This window comes from Prionailurus bengalensis, chromosome B2, assembly GCF_016509475.1.
Source record: "Prionailurus bengalensis isolate Pbe53 chromosome B2, Fcat_Pben_1.1_paternal_pri, whole genome shotgun sequence".
Classification (NCBI taxonomy): Eukaryota; Metazoa; Chordata; class Mammalia; order Carnivora; family Felidae; genus Prionailurus; species Prionailurus bengalensis.
In genome coordinates, this window is record NC_057349.1 from 106,286,748 (window position 1) to 106,304,530 (window position 17,783).

Genomic DNA, 17,783 nt, shown 5'->3' on the forward strand with positions numbered 1-17,783 from the left:
TTAGCCTCGTTGCACAAAGGAGAATGTGTCTCAGAATGTAAGTACACAAATTGCATAGGGAATCTCTGCTAACAAGTTTTAGAGGCACAATTGGAACTGGAATCTGCCCACGTTCCCTTCGCAGCGCTACAAAACGGAGACGTTGAGTTGGTCTGACAAGCTTTTTCCAGTTCCCAGAATGAATTCTTTGTGCGAAGTTGTGTCTCCTCCAATTTCCTCCAGGCCCATTATGGTGAGTGTTGGTGTAATCCTTAGGATACTTGAGTTTTGGTGTTTATTTCGGGGCCAGCACCTTGTCTTCGGGTCCTGGCGCTGTCCTGGAAGGGTGGTACTAAGATTCTGCGGTGTCGCGGCAGGAGGCGGGAGATCCCGCCAAGTGAAGAGGGAAGATCTATCCCCAGCCTCACGCGAACAATAAATTACATAAATAAATAAATAAATAAATAAATAAATAAATAAATAAATAAAACAAAAGAAAACAATCATCGCAACCCGGAGCGCGGGGCTCGGGTGCACCCGGGTGAGGAGGGTCGGGGCAATGAGGCGCCTCCCGAGCGCCCTCTGGCGAAGATGGAGCGCGCGTGTCCCCGCCCCGGCCCCCCTTCGCCGCCGCAGCCGCCACCGCCGCCGCGGCGCCCCCGCCCGGCTCTCCGGGTTCACTCTCGGTCTTTCACTCCGTGAGACACAGACGGCAGCTTTCTGAGCGAGCGGGGGACAGGCTGAGGCGGCGCTAGCACTACTGCTGCCGCTCGCCCAGAGACGAACTGGGCGCCGGGAGAGAAGGCGAAGCCCGGACCCCCATCCCCTCTCTCCGTGGAGGTCTCCTGAGCCGACGGGCAGCTCGGCGGCGGCGCGCGACCCCCTTCCCGGCCACTTCGCGGGGCGTGCCAGGACTTGGGGACGCGGCTCGGGAAGAGCCGGGCCGGGAGGCGGCGGCGGCGGCGGCGGCGGAGCGAGGGGGCGCGCACCCGGACTGGAGAGGAGTGAGTGGCGGGCTGGGCGGCGGCGGCCGTAGCCGCGGGTGCCTCCCCGCTTCGCCGCTTCGCAGGCAGCGCCGCCTCCCCGGGCCGCGGCCGCCCGGCCAGGTCCTCTGCGCGTTCCCGGGCCCGGAGCCGGCGCACGATGCGCCCGGCTGCGTTCTGATCGCCGCCGCGCCGCCGCCTCTGCCGCGATGATCCCCCCCGAGCCGCCGCAGCAGCAGCTGCAGCCGCCGCCGCCAGCCCCGCCGAACCATGTGGTGACCACCATCGAGAACCTGCCGGCCGAGGGCAGCGGCGGCGGCGGTGGCGGCGGCAGCCTGTCCGCCTCCTCCCGGGCTGGCGTGCGCCAGAGGATCCGCAAAGTGCTGAACAGGTGAGCGGCGGCGGGGGCGCGGGGCGAGGGCTGCGGGAGCCCGGCCCCGGGTCTCCCCCGGACCCCCGGCGGCCCCTTGGGACTGAGTCGCGGCCGAGGGAGGCTGAGGAGAGCTGGCGACGACGCGCCCCGCTCCTGCGGGGAGGCCGTGGCAGCTTTGTCCCAGAGCCGGGAGCCCCGGGGCGCCCGGGCTGCCGGCTGGTCCGAGGCGGGAGTTCGGGGAGAGGCGGGGTTTGCTGCTTGGCTGCTGTGTGTCTGCGCTCACACCCTCGCACACGCGTGTCGCTCACTCCTCTTGCTCACTGAACCCCAGCTTTGCACCCAGGGGACAAGAGGGAACCGAGGGTGGCCCGGACGGAGGCGGGAAGGCGCGGGGCTGCGGGGAAGGCGAGGAAGTCGCCGGCCTCGCGCTGTCGCCCGCCCCGGCAGGACGTCTCCGACCTCCACGGGGCGGGGAGGGGGGGAGGGGGGAGGGGTTCGCGGCAACAGCCGGGGCGGGCAGGCGGGGGACCCACTTCTCCCGTTGCCGCTCCGACTCCTCCAAGCTGGGACCAGGGAACCCGAGGCTAGAGGCCTGGATCAGACCCACGCAAAGTGCAAAAATGTTGCGAGAAGGGTGGGAGCTGGAGGAGCCGGGTTATTCTAAAGCGGGCGAAAGCCAGAGGAGGCGAGCGCCTATCGCCGGCGCCTCCAGTGCTGGAATCTGCGCAGTGGAGGGATCAAGGACGAGGCGTTTTAGGTTGAGAACCGCGTTGACGTGAAGATGGGGCCCCTGGCGTCCTGACTCAACTGTGATGTGAAGGGGACTTTTTCTACTTAAGTAACTTGAAATGGTTGAAGAACTGACACTTAAAAAAATCAGAGAATTTGTTTTGTGTGTTTTTATTTGAGTGCGTGTGTGCTTTTTTGAGGCATCTGCATGGGTAACTCTAAAGGTCGCGCTGTTCTTACAGGTTTCCGTGTGGCACTGCTTCGGGTAGCCGAGACTCCCCATAGAGCCATGGGGAGTTCACGTAGACCTTTATGGGGCTTAAAGCTCTAGTGGGGGCACCAAATATGTACAGAAATCAAAGCTTGAAAGCTCTCCTTATTTTAGGAGTAGGGTTTAATTCAGGTGTAACAAGTCCCAAACCATTTGAGTCCCTTGTGAACGGGGTATATATTGGCTTACTTAACGTATATATTGGCTTACTTGTGGGCACTTCAGTATGTTTCCGTTTATTAGCAAACAAGAAGAAATTCACTCTGAAGTGAGACAAGAGTTGGTAATAGAAAGTCCCGCCTTTACTTTCCTTCGAGTTGTAGCTTAGGATAACACCTTCCAAAACATCACATTCAAAAGACAGTGAATAGAATAAAGCAAGAAGATGCTGGCTGAGTACATATTATGTAGGTTTCCTATTCTTCATGAATACCTGTGGGGTTTTTTTTTTTTTTTTTTGCATGGTAAATGCCCAGGCATTGGATCTTTATTTTAAGCAGAATGTATTAAATATTAATATCCCTCATCACTCTGGCAAAAGCTGATGCAATCATTCATTTATCTTTGCTTGATTATAAGTTATTATTGATTCCGTGCAAGTTATTTCTTGATATTCAATGACTCTTAGAGTCCAGAATAAAAAGATCACTGAGGAGACTTGGTTGTCACCATTTCGCAGCCAGTAACCAGCCACGTGGCTCGGGGGCAGAGCTGCGCATCTCCCTGGGTCTCGGTTTCTGCATGTGTAAAATGTATTTTATAATACGTGTCTTACCTCCCTTGTCTTGAGATAATACCGAAGAGAAAACACTTGCGCGAGTTTAAAGCTCTACACGAATTCATTTTGTGGTCTGAGGTGGGTCAGTGGGAGCATCACAAGCAAATAAAGTGAAGTCGTATACCATGAGTAGAACTATGTGTTTTACTAAGCTGTCGGTGATCTGTATGACATGAGTTGAACGATTCCTGATTTATAGAGGAAGAATTTAGACTGGAAGGTTGGGTCAATGATAGATCATTGCAGGTACATCTGTGAATGGGACTCCAGGTTATAGCCTTTCCGCTTCAACTCAAACATTTAATTGTCTTTCAGAATTCTTCAGAATTTCCAACATCATATTTTGCATTGAGCTCATGGTCTTTCCTTATCCGTAAAGAGACAAGAAGAAAATATTTCTTTTGAGAAGGAGCATCTGGTATGGAGACTGAAAAAAAATCAGATTAAATGTAAAAATCTCGGTGGAATAATTTCATTAGCATGCTGATGAGCTTGGCTTCTGTACCATGATTATGTCAACAGGAGACAGCATTGGTAGTGGCTGAGTGACTGGGCTCTAAGAGTAACAATGTGGGAGGAAAGTGGAATTTTAAAGATCTTATGCCAGCACTCAGGTGTGGCTCCCCTTTGGTTTGAACCCTCCAAGTATGTTGAATCAGTCAGTAATGGCTATCAGACTGGCCCACTGGGACCGTATCACAAGCATCTTTGTTCATTTTCTCAAAACTTAAAATCATTTTTCCCCTTCTTTTTCTTCTCCTTCTTTTGCTCTTCCTTTTTCCTTGATACTTCTGTATCCTTCACCTCTATTGCCCTGTCAACTTACTGTCCTCTGGGTTTCAGTTGCTTTTTTTTTTTCATTTACTTCTGGCACGCAGCAACTTAGCTGCTAGCAGAAAGTGAGGTTGCAAATCTGGATGTTTGGAGCCAATGTAAAAAAAATATCCCTTAAACTTTTGGCATGCAGATATATGGTTGGCAGCATCCTATTGCTGTGAGCTGGCCAGGAGTCTCTTCAGTGACAGAATGGGACATTGCACCACTGTTAACTTAGCCCTTAGCCTCCGATTGGGCCAAAGGGGCAGTGCTGACAGACTGAGGATGGTGCAGTGAGATGGGGAGTGTTAGACTATGAGCAATGTAAACCTGGTGATTTGCCTGCCACCGGTGGCAGTCTATAACAATAACTACCTGCCAACTCAGAGGAAGAAATGCAAACACATATGCTATCTATATCTACCGAGGGATAGGTAAAGGGAAAAGTACTGATTAATAATGAAGTAAAGGTACTTGCTCTCAAGAAGCATAAAATGAAAATGTAGTGTTACCTTAATGAAATCTGCCTGACATTATACTATACCCTATGACTTTCCTCAGTATAGTTACTCATTCTTTCCCCTTTCTTTATGGGCTTGTAGAATTGGATTGCCGTATTTTGTATGCGACAGTTGGGGCATCTCACTGATCACTCACTTTCTGTAAAGCAGTTAGATTAGAATCCAGTAGTACCAAGATTTTGGTGAGAGAGGAGGTGATAGATCATCTTTTTTAAACCGGTTAATGGGATGTGTCACATTCTTCTCCCCATAGTGTTCAAAATTGTTTTGGCAGTGGGATGCAAGAAATCCAAGGTGATTCTTATGCGGAGATAACTGTTGCTTCTTTAATTCCCAAAGATTTAAAATAATGTGTTGGTTCCAGCAAGGAAAAAATAAGGCTTACTCTTCCTCATTTATTTCTTAGCACAGAATAGTATTTATTACTCTGTCACGACCAAGCAAGATATGACAAAAAAAAAAAAAAAAAACACTTCAAGGGTAATGGTTGGTGACCCTCACACAAAAACTGATGATACTGGTAGTTTCTAAGAAAGATAAAGGAATGGGTACTGGTCTATATAGTATCTGAAGATTTTCTCCTCTAAAATGATTACTTAATGAAATGTTTGTGAAAAATGAGTAATAGCTTGTTTTGTGTTTTCATGTGTGTGGTTTTATTTATATTTCCCAGTTGAATATTATTTTCAAATCTTAACGAAAATAACTGTGAATTTCTAGTTTTGACCCACTTTCTTCCCCATAAGAGATTCATTGCCTTGTCTCAAGTTATAAAAGGGTTTCTGCCTTTTTGAGTCTTGTAGTGAGCATGTTTAATCATTAGAATGGATCCACTAGTGTGATGCTGGGTCATCCATTTATTTGATTTGGAACTAACTGATTTCCAACTTACATTTTGATTTGTACTACTAATTTCAAAATTTCTAAAAAAATTTTTGAGTTGAAAACCAAGAATCGTTAAAGAGGATGTATAAGAGAATTGGTGACAAGCCGAAGTAAAACCAAGTCCACGTGGGAAGTTACCATATAAGATAGAACAATATATGTATATAGCATTTCTGACTCCTTATATAAGGTGGACAGAACACAGTGAACCCAAAGAATGACTGCCAAGGAACAGAGTTATGCTTGAACCATGTATTAGGTACAGTTGAGGAAGACAGATATTATAATTTAGATGATCCTTTTTTATTAAGTTGGAAGGCTCTTGTTGACAAATTGAATAGTGAAGCTCTTCCTCAAGCTACTTCTTCTAACAGATGTCAAAATGAAAGGGGAAGACCAACTTGTAATGAGGATAATTTTATACACGATTATTCCAAATGGAACTGGGTGGTGTGATTAAAAACAGACATTTCGGAGATCAGTAGTCTTACTGAAAGAAAGGATGTCAAAGGATGCATTTATGTTTTTCAGTTTACTTATTTATTTCTGCGAGAGAGAGAGAGGTGGGGGGCAGAGAGAGAGGGAGAGAGACAATCCCAAGCGGGCTCCATGCTGAGCTTGATCCCAAGAACCATGAGATCATTCATGAGCTGAAATCAAGAGTTAGATGCTTAACTGACTGAGCTGTCCAGGTGCCCCAGGATGCATTTATTTTTAACTAAAGGACAAAATTATGAAAATAAAAGATCATCCTGTGTACTTATTTTTTATACACAGGGCTTGGAGAAATGAATGTTTATAATGAAGGAATATTTGGCTTACTTGGGATAGAGATGATACATTTCCAAGTAATTGATGTGTAAGAAAATGGACGTATCTTTGTGTAATTTTCCTTTGAGTGTTTACCATCTCAAGATGTTTCAGGGCCATCATAATAGAAGCCTGTTTTTATTGTGCCCTGATGTCTGTGTAGATGATATAGGAAAATGAGTTGGCTGCCCATATAGTTCTAAAGTTACTTAATGCAAGAGCTAATTTATTATTTAACTGCTATTTCTCGTAAAAGTAGAATGCAGAATGTGAGAATACCACCACACGGTTTTGGTTTAGCTTTCTCATTCATTTGAGCTCAGGCCAATGAGCATTCACTGTACATTTTCAAACACATTAATTCTTGATTATGTTTCTAAAAAAAAAGTATGCTTAGGAAATTAAACTCCAGTAGTCACATGGAAAAATACCTCACAAATATTTGGCATATTTCTTGACTGTGGCATGAACACATACAAGTACACATTCATTTATTCTTTGTTTTTAGTGGCCAAAGCACATGACATAAAATTTACCCTCTTAACCACTTCTAACTGTACAGTATAGTAGTGTTATTTGTATGCACATTGTCATGCAACCCATGTCTAGAATTTTATCAGCTTGCAAAACTGAACCTGAACCCATTAAACAACTCCCCGTTTCTTCTTCTGCGCTGACCCTGGCAACCACTATTCTACCTTTTGTTTCTGAGAGTTTGACTGTTTTGGATACCTCATATAAATGAAATCATGCAGTATTTGCCTTTTTATGACTGGCTTAGTTCACTTAGCATAATGTCCTCAAGGTTCACCCATGTTGTATCATACGAGGATTTCCTACCTTTTTTAGGCTAACATTCCGTTGTATGTATATACCACATTTTCTTTATCTCTTTGTCTGTTGATGGACATTGAGGTTGCTTCTTCCATCCCTTGACAATTGTGAATAAAGCTTCAATGAACATGAATGTGAAAATATATCTTCAAGATGCCTCGTTCAATTTTTTGGGATATGTACCCAGAAGTGGGATTGCTGGATCATATGGTGATTCCATTTTTATTTTTTGGAGGAAACTCTATACTGTTTTTCATAGCAGTGGCACCATTTTACATCTTCACTCACAATGTATAAGAGTTCCAATTTCTCCACATCCTTGCCAACACTTGTTACTTTTGGCGGTTTATTTTATTTTATTTTATTTATTTTTTTATTGTGGTCATCCTAATGGGTGTGAAGTGGCATCTCGCTGTGGTTTTGATTTGTGTTTCCCTAATGATTAGTGATATTGAACAGTTTTTCATATGCTTGTTGGCCATTTGTATGTCTTCTTTGGAAAAATGTCTATTTGCAGCCTTTGCTCATTTTTAAATTGAATTGTTTGGAGTTTTTAAGTTGTTGAATTGTAGGAGTTCTTTGTATATTCTGGATATTAATCCCTTATTAGATATATGGTTTACAAATATTTTCTCTCATTCCACTGGTTGCTTTTATACTCAGTTGATTGTTTTCTATGTTTATTTGTTCTTAATCACTTATTGTGTGCTGACCTCTTTTCTGGAGGACATCTACGTGACAAAACATTATTCTAACTGGATAATGTGGTGTGTGTTTTGCTACTGAGAGTGAATCATTATAATCTGTAACCTGAGTTTTTATGCATAATGTCTAATTGTATGCTTCCAAATGTCTAGATACTGGAGTCCTATAAATAAGTTGTTCAGTATGCATTCCATATTATATTTCTCATTCTGTCATTTTGACCTTATACAGGGACTACTTGAATGTGCAGTAGTTAAGAAGAAATTTCATAGGAAATGCCAAGGAAAACAATAAAAGTAAATACATCTGGGGCGCCTGGGTGGCGCAGTCGGTTAAGCGTCCGACTTCAGCCAGGTCACGATCTCGCGGTCCAGGAGTTCGAGCCCCGCGTCGGGCTCTGGGCTGATGGCTCAGAGCCTGGAGCCTGTTTCTGATTCTGTGTCTCCCTCTCTCTCTGCCCCTCCCCCGTTCATGCTCTGTCTCTCTCTGTCCCAAAAATAAATAAACGTTAAAAAAAAAAAATTAAAAAAAAAAAAAGTAAATACATCTTAGAAAGTGTTTTCTTAGAAAAATGTCAGGCTTCAGTCAGTGGCAACATGAATGTAATTTGTTTAGGAATACTATTATTAAAAATTTTTAAATATTGTTTTGTATTGGATTTAATTCTAAACTTTCTCTTAAGAAACTTTATGTGTGTGACTCTGTGATGGTTAAAAAAAATACCTTAAATACCATTTTGCAAGTTCTGTTGTTATGTTCCACTAATTCCTTCCATTTTAAACAAATTCATTAGGGAAACCTACTATGACTGAATAAACAAGTTAAGGATTTTAAAAAACAAATCAATCTAATTATGTCCAGATTTAGAATGACAGGGCTACAATTCCCGATGATTCTTGACTTTGAGATAGAAAAAGTACTGATCCATTGTATAAGAGAAATTTTTTACTAGTTTCTCATTCATTCATTCATTCATTCACTCATTCATTCCATGAATATTTATTGAGTTCTTCCTATATGTTGGGCACTTCAGGATCAATGTAGTGAACTAGACAAGTATAGGCTAAAGAGGACTCTTGGGTGCTGTTGGTAGAGTTTCTGACTGTTATTACCCTTTCAATATAATTTACCAAGGGGACAATTTAAGTAAAGTAGAAATAACGATAACATACATCACCTCTCAAAATGATTAGATTTTTCAAGCTGATCTAACAGAGGTGTACAAAAAAGCCCCATAAGTTAGCTGTTTCACCTGTAGGCAAACTACTCAAGAGGAAGACCGAACCCATAATAAAATTACTTGAAGTGTACACAGAGTCCAGAGGGTAGATCTTTCTTGATGAACACAGTACAATTTGTTTCACTTAGGACTTAAAGAAAAAAGGAGACATAGCCATTCAGAATGTTAGGAGAAAAAGAACAGATTTGAAACACATCCTGTCATTGCAAGTGAGCCTATCAAAGGTCATTGCCACATAAATCAAGAAAACAGACTTTTCTGACAGTATTAACATTCTGACAAGTGCATATACAGCTTTGAGGGAGCTTGGACATATATTCATGCATTGCAGGTAAGAGATGCTTAGAATATGACAATAGCATGAGGATGAGTTGGTGGAAAGACAGCATGCTTTATTATATAATTTGATGCAGTGTTTGAGTTAAAATTAACATTTAGACAGTGGACCCAATTCTTACATTTTACATTATAAAGTAAGCATTTTATATTATAAACTATATCATGTGTTATTCTTATGACAAAAGTGCTTATTATCATCCTTTTATAGGCAGGGAAACCAATTTTTGTAGTCACACAGCTAGGTGCTTTTATAAGACTACAGAGGAAAGAGACACCACACTAGACTGGAGACAGGGCAGGAAGGTTCAGGGATGGCATTTTCTCTTGGCATTGAGAGATAACGTCTTACCAAGGACTGCTTTAACGAGATACTGTAGACTAGGTGGCTTAAACAACAGACATTTACTTCTTACAGTTCTGGAGGCTGGGAAGTCTGAGGTCAGAGTACCAGCAGATTTGGTGTCTGGTGGGGCCTTCTTGACTTGCAGACAGCCATCTTCTCATATCTTTAATTGGTACAGCAACAGAGACATCTTTCTCCCGTCTCTTTTTATAAGGCTACTAACTCAATTATGGAGGCTCCACCCTTGTGACCTCATCTGAATCTAATTACCTTCTGAAGATCCCACCTCCAAATATCATCACATTGGGAATTAGGGCTTCAATTCATGAACTTTGTGGGGACATAAATGTTCTAATCCATAGCACATGGGTAGGAAAGGAACATGTGGATCCACATATTAGTGAAAACATCTTTCTCTCCTGACTTATTTCACTTATCAGAAGACCATGGGGGAGGGGAAGGGGAAAAAAAAAGTTACAGAGAGGGAGGGAGGCAAACCATAAGAGACTCTTAAATACTGAGAACAAACTGAGGGTTGATGGCTGTGGGGGAGAGGGGAAAGTGGGTGATGGGCATTGAAGAGGGCACCTGTTGGGATGAGCACTGGGTGTTGTATGGAAACCAAAGGAAGATGTGTAAGAAGGGGGATGGTAGAAAGGATGAAACCAAATATGGGGTAAGATCAGAAGAGGATTAAGTGTCCAGTTTGACAATATTATGTGGAGGTAAAAAAGGCAGTGGAGTGAAGTAAGGTGAGAATTATAGGCTGGAGTCAGATAATGGACACCCTTGGGTGCTTTGATAAGGAATTAAGACTTCATTCTGTGGGTTATTACTATTGCAGGTTATTGAGCAGAGAAAGGATATGATCAGAGATGTGCTTAAACATGATATTCTGAACCATATCTGTAGGACAGATGGAGAGAAGAAGGACTGGGGTGTGTGGGACTAGTTAGGGGCTACTATAGCCATATAGGGGAGAGGAGAAAGGAGTCTAAATGGGATGGGGATGGGGAGAAGGAAGTGCTATGATTTGGACAGAATCTGGATCAAGATCAGGAAGAGGAGGATTAGATTATTTTGGAGAAAGCACTCAACAGTGCCTACACCATTGTGGGTATTTAATACTTGTTTCATGAACGGTTATTTGAAAGTTGCCTCAAAGAAGAGATATGTTCACCAGGGGAGAAGAGACATACAGCCAGGAGGCCAGCAACCAGCTACTCAAAGTGTGGTCACGGGACCTGTGCTGATTCAGAAACTGCACAAACCAGAATGTGATATGAACAGAAATCAAGAGTAAGCATTTAGAAATATCTATAGCAATCTGACAGAACTTTTATGCCTTTCCTTCTAATATTAAAAATGGGGTCATGTATTTTGGTAAGTTTTTGTTTTTTGCCATTTTATTTTTCTAGTAGTTGGCTTTTTAAATTGCATTTTACAAAAGTATTGCCTGCAATGAATTGAAAGAAGCAATTGATATCTTACAGTAGATAGTCTGAGAGGTACTGGTCCCCACCCAATATCCAATATCCAGTATTGATATCCAATATCAACTGGTCCCTTGGATACTGGGTGGGGACCAGTTGATCCAAGAGGGATCAACAGTGAGTCTGGAAGTGCATCTAATCAGGTATTAATGGTAGCATTAGGCTGGTGCTAGTCATGGCCTTGGAAATCTGTATGTCCCAGCTGGTGATATGGAGGCAGTTGATTAGGTCTGATAAGAGCTACATTAAGTATCAAGGACTCAACCCAACAGCCTGGGTTGAGGCTCCCACCTTAAATGTTAAGCAGAGTAGCTTTTAGAAGTAAAAAGAGATAGCATCCCAGTTCTGTGGAATGGGTTTATAAGTGGAGAGTGCTACCTTTCAGGGATGCTGAAGTTAAAGAGAGCACATTCTAGGTCTGAATGGCAGAAGGGAGAGTCAGGGTTACATCACAGCTCAGCATAAGTGGCAGAACCACTGGTATGGCTTCACTTCGAGCTCTGAGTTGCTCAGACTAGGAGCTACTTAGCCATTCAACAAAGAATTACTGAACCAGGTAAGAGGCATCATCTGGATATTGGGAATACTGCAAGGAACAAGACCTAAGATACCTTCATTTTCATGGTGACAGCATTCAAGTTAGTACAGGCAATGAACGATACTAAGAAAGATGTCTAATTGTGCTAAATACCACGCAGAGAATTCAAGTGGGGTGATGTGACAGAGAGGCAGTGGGTGCTACTTTCATTTGAGTGGTCAGAACAGGCCTGTTTCTCCCTGGTGACATTGAAGCTAGGATTGGCATGACCAGGAAGAACTGGCCAATTGAGGGTCAGGAGGAAGTGTGCTCCAGGCGGAGATGGTAAGATGAGACAAGCAGGCATAAGGTACTAAAAAAGAGGGAGACTGAAGTGCAAGATGGAAGTGAGCAAGGGAGGGGAGGAGCTCACAAGGAAGGGAGGTGTAAGATCTTTTAGGACCTCAGAGGCTGGGAGACAAGCTTGGGTTTTATTCTAAGTGGGCTGTGAAGCAACTGGAAGGTATTCAGCAAAGGAGTAATCTGGTAGAGTTTTGAAAAGACCATTCTAGCTGCTGTTGGGGAATGGATTGTGGGAGAGATAAGTGGTTACTGGAGGGAAGAGATGTTGGAGGCTTGGACTGGAGGGTAGCAATGCAGGTAAAGAGAAACAATCATGTTTTGGAGTGATTTGCATGAGGAGATGGAGTCCATGGGACTGGTGAGTGATTTGATGAGGCTGCTGAGGGTAAAGAATAAAAAAAAAATTCTAGTGTTGGGGCCTTGAGAAATTGGGTGAATGAAGGTGCTATTGTCTAAGATGACAAAGGCAAGGAGAGGAACATATTTGTGGGGGGAAAGTTGGGAATTTACTGTGGCGAGTTCAGTTAGAAATGTCTAGTGGAAATGTTCAAGGACTGCTGGAGTCTAGGATTCTTGGGAGAAATCAAGGGCTGGGGATTTGATGTGGGAGTCACTGGGGTGGTCCTAGAAGAGATCATCTGGAGACACAGTGTAGACAGAGGACAACAGGGGTCCCAAGGTCAATCTGGGCAGTGCATCAACGTGTGGGTCAAACAGAGGAGGAGGTCCCAGCTCAGGAACTTGGGTCTGAAGTAGGAGGGAAAACAAGAGAGTATGGTTCAGAAGCCAAGGGAAGGACTTGTTTTGAGAAGGAGGAAATAAGCAGTGCACTGTGTTGAGGTATTAAGGGAAGGGCAGAGACATGGCCTGGTGACGTGAGAACCTTGGGGGCCATGAAAGGCACAGGTTCAGAGTGGTGGTGCAGCTGGGAGCCTGGATGGAATGGCTGGACAGGGAATGTGAGATGGGGGCTTCAAAACATGACTTGTGAGACATTTTGCCCTAATGAGGAGCAAGGGGAGGAGAGTCTTTGAATGGAGGAGATAATGCAAAAGGTCTGTGTGCTGACAGGAATGATCTAGTAGAAAGGGGAAAAATTGCATCTGTGGGAAGGAATGGGATAATGGAAGGAGGGAAAAGCCGTGAGAAGGCTAAGATGGTGGGATCCAAAGGAAGGGGGAAAGGTGGGCCTTTGAGAAGAGCCAGACATTCTCCGTGATACAAGAGGGGAGCCACAGCCTGTGGGTGTAAATGAAGGTGATTTGGTAGATTCGGTGGTGGGACTAAAAGTTCCTGGCTGGTGGCTTCTCTCTCTCTCTCTGAGAGCTCTGAGGCAAAGATATCGGTTGAGGATGAAGGAGCTGGGTGCTGGGGACAGGGTGTAGTACATTTGTGCAGAGGAAACCGGGAAACAGTCATTTTGAAGAGTCAGAAAGGAAATACACAAAAGAAGTATAACAGGATTGAAGGACAGTGCTGTGAGTTTATTTGACATTTGTGGTAGGGATGGGGTGGAGGGGGTGTGATGGGCAGAAAGATGTTGCCTTAGAAAGGGCTAACTCAGAAACAGGTGTGGGCCTGAGTGACCTGGCAAGGAAGAACCATCAGTGAACTCAGCTATGAAGAAGTCAGGCTATTGGTATGGGGCATATTTTGGGGGAGCTCCGTAGGATCTGGGTCCTCATGACATTTGAGAATAGCGTGTGAGAGACAGAAGAGGGAATTGAAAGTCACTTAAAGATATTGTGTGTGGGCCATTGGTGTGATGGTGTCCCCTTCAGAATGTGATTGATATGTTCTCGCAGGCAACTGACTTAAGTTTTGGGTGCCTCAATTTTCTCATTTGTAAACCAGTTAAAATAATCCTAGCCTTTCATTTCCCATTGCATTTTGGGGATTTTTAACTGAAATGACATCTGGGTGCGGGCTTGGACAGCTGCCAAACACAATGCAATTGTTATCCTGGTCACAAAATTCAAAGGAGAGCCGGGTTTTGGGGCTTTGTGCTGTCTTCAGGCCTGTGATAAATGCTGACTCAGCCCACAGAGGACTTGGGTGCAGGCCCTGCGCTGGCCTGGTCGTTTTGTTAGCCTTGTCAATCAGAATCTGAGGGGAAACTCGCCCATCTGTGAACAAGGCAGGAGTCTGTTTGCTTCAATGTACTCCAGTTTTGAAAGCTAGATACCATTAATTTTGTTTTTTGTTGTTTAAATATTTATTTTTTTGTGGGGTGGGGAGAGAGAGGGAGAACAAGTAGGGGGTAGGAGCAGAGAGAGAGGAAGACACAGAGTTTAAAGCAGGCTCTAGACTCTGAGCTGTCAGCGCAGAGCCTGATGTGGGGCTTGAGCTCGTGAACCAACAGATCATGACCTGAGCGGAAATCAAGAGTCGGGTGCTTAACCGACTGAGCCACCCAGACGCCCCTGGTTTTGATTTTTTTTCCCAGAAAGCCTCTTCTCGGGAAGACTAATTTGGCAGAAGGTATACGTGCTGCTGCCTGATTGCTCCCCTCCCAGCAGTAGTGCTTCGAAGGTACCTGTGGTTTGTCACGGAGTTTGACAGGCTTTCGGGAAGGGTTAGTGCCTCTTGAACTGGGGAGGTTTCAAAATGAGCGTGGGCCTAAAAGGCTCCATAGAGGCCGGCAGTGGGACAGACAGAGCGGCTCAGAGGGAAAGGACAGAGCAGCTTTAATGTGCTAATGAGGGGAAGCCCAGATGCCAGCCGGATCAGAGGAGCTCTTTGTGACACTGGGTTCCCGGGGATGGCTGGAGTCTCTGTCCCTATCTGTATCCTGCTGCGGGCAGAAGAAACACTGTGCTCTCAGAGAGGGCCCTTTCCTCAACAGATAGCCTTACAGACTGCTCTGAACGCCTGTGGGTGGTGAGGGGCCTTGGAAAATCCCAGGGTCCCTCGACTGCTTGAAAACACGGCGGCTGTGAGGTGGGGGGAGGTGTGTGTGGGAGGACAGAGGAAGGGTGGGGAGATCTGTTCTGGAGGGTGTGTGCAGTCCCAGAGAGCTAGGAAGGATATTTACAGCTTCACAAAATTAACTGTTGTCCCTCCAGTACTGCCACGCTTGGTGAATGGCACTCAAGCCAGCCAACAGGAGGTGATCTGTCCTTGAAAATAGTCAAGGTGGGGCGCCTGGGTGGCTCAGTCGGTTAAGCATCCGACTTCGGCTCAGGTCATGATCTCGCGGTCCGTGAGTTCAAGCCCCGCGTCGGGCTCTGTGCTGACCGCTCAGAGCCTGGAGCCTGTTTCAGATTCTGTGTCTCCCTCTCTCTCTGACCCTCCCCGGTCCATGCTCTGTCTCTCTCTGTCTCAAAAATAAGTAAACGTTAAAAAAAATTAAAAAAAAAAGAAAGAAAATAGTCAAGGTAGTTTGTAGCTAGTTACAGAGTAAGTCTGAAACATTACAAAACCAACCAAACAAAAACTACCACCATCTCCCAATGAGTGCTGGAATGAAATTCATGGTCTTGTTACTTCATTCAGTGATGGCTCCAGAGTTGCTAGTGGGGAGGGGTTGGAAGCAGGGTCAGGGAACTTGTCTTGAAGCTGACTTTGCATAGCAAGAACACAGTATTTATAAAGATTGTGTGTTTACTTGTACTGACCCCGTCTACTGGTGGAGTCACCCCTTAAGGCTGCCTCTAGATTTCATCATGATGTCTAGGGTTGTTGTCTCTGGAAATATGAGTCCCCAGATAAGACAGACCAATGAAATGAAGATGATCAATCCGTGGTATCTTGACCCTGTTATCTTTGCTACTTTTCCTTTCTGAATCTTTCTGGGATATATAAATATTTAATATAGTACAGTATATATATTATTTCCCAAATAATGTATATTAGATATAATTTGTAATCAATCTTTGTCTATCCATCTGTCTGTCTTTGTTTTGCTCTTTTTTTTTCTGACACGCACACACACACAACTGATTGGTAGATGATAGTTTTCCGTTTGTCTTCCTTATTTGAAAATAGCTCTTAGATTTCCTCACCATACTTTTTTTGGCTCAGAGTTGGTTCAAGAAGAATGTTTTATTTTTAACATGTTTTATTTTTATTTTGGGACCATACTGAATTGGTATCGTCTAAGAAAATAAAAATATTCAGTGTGGAATTACCTATGAACTAGTTATATCTGAAAGTGTGAATGTACCTATAGAACAGCCACCCCATAAGGATTCCTCCCCACCTATCCCACATTTCCCTGAGTCATAGATGGTTTTATTACACTTCAGCTCCAGGTGATAATGAGTCTAGTGACTTGACTTTAAAATTGTACCTTTTTTTCCCTACTCTGATTCTAACGGTTTCTGTGATTTGTGTTTTTGAGGCAAAAATTTACCTTCTCCTCCTCCTCTTTGTCCTCTTCCTTCTTCTTGTCCTTTAAAAAAAATATCCTTCTTTCCTTGACGCTTCCTGTTAATTTCCTGCTCCTAATGGGATACATGCATCTTGGATTGACCTTCCCTAGTGAAAGCTTGGTGCTCTTGATCCTATCAAGTATTATAGACAATGAGGTGCTTGCTTGCACTGGTTTTGGAAGATCAGTCATTTGCAACTCAAATGCTGATAAATGAACTCATTTGTGTCCAATTCAAAGAGACCATAATTATTACTTCACTAGCCCCCAAATTAATTGCAACCTGAGAGTCTGCCTTCAACAATCACAGAGGAAAAGCACTGTTTCAAGCATTTATGGCAATGAATATCAGATCGCTCATTTTGGATACCAGTTTGTTAAAGAAAATGGTGGTTATGCAAAGTATGCAAATGGGAACGAATGCAGTATGGGCTGGTGCCCCAGGGCTGCAGTTTGTTTGGCTATTGAGATACAGCAACAAAAAATTTTTTTTTATCGGATTGTCATCACCCGTTTCCCTCTGTCACAATTGCAAAGCAGTTCATTAGCGTCAGGAACCTGAAGGTTCTCTTCCTTTTTGGTTGCAACTGGAGAAGCAGGTAAAGGGCCGGAATGTGTAGTGCACTCTTTTTCCAAAAAAACGAATTTCCACAGGTTGATAGACTCTCCCACAAACTCTTCCAAATGGTGGTTGGGAAAGATAAGACATACAAGGAGCAAAGGATTTTTAAAGTTTTTTTTTTAATGTTTATTTTTGAGAGAGAGAGAGAAAGAGAGAGAGAGAAAGAGAGAGAGTGCGCACAACGTGGGTGGGGGGGAGAGAGGGAGACAGGATCTGAAGCAGTCTCAACGCTGTCAGTGCAGAGCCCAATGCAGGGCTCGAACTCATGAACCTAACTGTGAGATGAAGACCGGAGTGAAATCAGAGGCTTAGCCAACTGAGCCCCCCAGGCGCCCTGACACAAAGGATTTTTAAAGTGAAACGCATAAGAAAATGGATACAGGGTGGGAGGGAAGCCTTGCAGAGAATTGGCCTTGCATTTCTAATATTGCTCTGCTATTTTAACCATTAAAGTAATTGGCTTCATGAGGCATAGAATGTTGATTCCTGGCCCCTCTGAGGGAAATGTTAGCAAGTGAACAACGGAAAAAAGCCACAGAAGACGTATGACATATTAACGAATCAAAGTCACCCTCATTCCATGTCAAAATCTCCATTTTGGTGAATTACTAACTTTCTCTCTGGAGCTGTTTTGATCTTAGGAAATGAATAAAGTAAAGCGATGAATGGAATCATAAAAACCTGATCCTCAGTTTTGAGGCACTACCAGGCAGAGCTATAGGCTAGCTATACACTACAATCTAAAGAGAGGGGCACCTGGGTGGCTCAGTCTGTTGAGCATCCGATTCTTGATTTCGGCTCAGGTCATGT

At 44.1% G+C, this 17,783-nt stretch overlaps 1 protein-coding gene across 1 annotated transcript in view; it reads left to right on the top strand.

Annotated features, from left to right (window-relative positions):
* Positions 1–645: 645 nt before the first annotated feature.
* SLC35F1 (solute carrier family 35 member F1) overlaps positions 646–17,783 on the top strand; it is a 408,843-nt gene continuing 391,705 nt past the window's right edge. The window contains exon 1 of the mRNA XM_043592207.1: positions 646–1,353. Coding sequence (XP_043448142.1) covers positions 1,172–1,353 — 182 coding nt within the window. The 5' untranslated portion in view covers positions 646–1,171. The remainder of the gene's footprint in view (positions 1,354–17,783) is intronic.